Below are 1,648 nucleotides of genomic sequence, written 5' to 3'. Positions count from 1 at the left end.
AGAGCTTGAGAGGTGAACAGGTGAGGTGAAGAATGGCAGATAATTGCCAAATGCTGATGAGCAAAGCTTTTCGCATCAAACAAAAAAAAAGACTTGAGACTGTAAAGGTGATTCAGCTAAATATTTAGTTATATAAATACACTTATGCAATATACTTTTTTCAGTTTTTTTATTTTTAATACATTTACGAAGTTGTGACAATTCTGTTTTTGCTTTGTCAGTATGGAGTATGGAGTGTAGATTGATGTGGAGAAAAAAAAAGTAATTTAAAGCAGTTTAACATAAGGCAGCAACATAACAAAATGTGAAAAAAGGGGGTATGAATACTTTCGCAAGGCACTTTATTTATTTATTTATTTATAATACCAATGGGTATTTTATTGACTGTATTTTCTCACTTTGCTCTTTTTGTCAGTTTTAATGTTGTATTTTTAATTTCATTTTCATTATTGGCATCTTGCAAAATGATTGTTTAGGCCAGTCTTGTTATTGTTAATTAGCACTAAAACAGCTAAATATAATTTCTGGTAATTTAAATAAAGCTGAAATAAAATTAAATATATAAATATTAGATGTAAAACTTTGCCTCGCCTTGGCAACTACCTGAAAAAAAGTTGAAGTTGCTCAAACTAAAACTAAAACTGTATATACGGATTATATACACTCTAATGCAAGAATTTTTCATAAACTGATTCCTGTATCTACTTTTGTGTTGATGTAGATGGTGAAGGCGATCCAGGTGTTGCGGATCCACCTGCTGGAGCTGGAGAAGGTGAACGAGCTCTGTAAAGACTTCTGCAACCGTTACATCACCTGCCTCAAGACCAAGATGCACAGTGACAATCTGCTACGGAACGACCTGGGCGGCCCGTATTCACCATCACAGACCAACCTTGGCCTGCAGCAGGTCACTCACAAATACAATCTCCCTAGACCTTCAGTTTAAAGGCTAAAGGTTGTTTCTAACTCATAAACACAGTGTCATATGAATGTACAAACTCTCACACCAGTAACATTTACACTTGCATGAACACAAGCTCCTCTCCCGGGGATGCAAAAGGTCACATCTGGCTTGCCCTCGCTGTGTTCTTGCTGAACTTTGCTGACCTCTGCGTGAGAAGACTTTAAGTACACACTTTTGGACATTTCATGTAGAACAGTCAATCGATTATAATCGAATTAAAATGCCCATTAAATGATCAGATTAATCTGAATTAATCACATATACTTTACTGTTCAAAAGTTTGAGGTCAATAAGATTTTTTTATTTTTTATTTTATTCAGTAAGGACGCTTTAAATTGATCAAAAGACAGTAATAGTAAAGATATTCATAATGTTACAAAATATTTCTTTCAAATAAATGTTGTTCTTTTGAACATTCTATCCATCATAGAATCCTGAAAGAATGTATTGGAAAAATATAAAGCAGCACAAATGTTTTCATTATTAATAGCATAAAATTTGAATAATTGAGAGATTTCCTTCTGAAACTACAAAATCTTACCAACCCCAAAATTGTTAATGGTAGTGAATTTGTCGCGAAGAAAAAAAAAACAAGATAATATAAACTATTATATTTAGTTTATTCATTATTTGTTGTTTATTGTTTTATTTATTGATCTCTTATTATTTATTTATTGATCTGTA

The 1,648-nt window shown here is 32.3% G+C and overlaps 1 protein-coding gene across 1 annotated transcript in view; it reads left to right on the top strand.

Annotated features, from left to right (window-relative positions):
• Positions 1-1,648, top strand: part of LOC107686111 (homeobox protein PKNOX2-like) — a 63,396-nt gene that overhangs the window by 53,893 nt on the left and 7,855 nt on the right. The window contains exon 5 of the mRNA XM_016482960.1: positions 722-907. Coding sequence (XP_016338446.1) covers positions 722-907 — 186 coding nt within the window. The remainder of the gene's footprint in view (positions 1-721; positions 908-1,648) is intronic.

Source organism: Sinocyclocheilus anshuiensis, unplaced genomic scaffold (assembly GCF_001515605.1).
Source record: "Sinocyclocheilus anshuiensis isolate Anshui unplaced genomic scaffold, SAMN03320099.WGS_v1.1 scaffold437, whole genome shotgun sequence".
NCBI lineage: Eukaryota > Metazoa > Chordata > Actinopteri > Cypriniformes > Cyprinidae > Sinocyclocheilus > Sinocyclocheilus anshuiensis.
The sequence above is the reverse complement of the archived record's forward strand: the minus strand, read 5'-3'. Positions and strand labels throughout refer to the sequence as shown.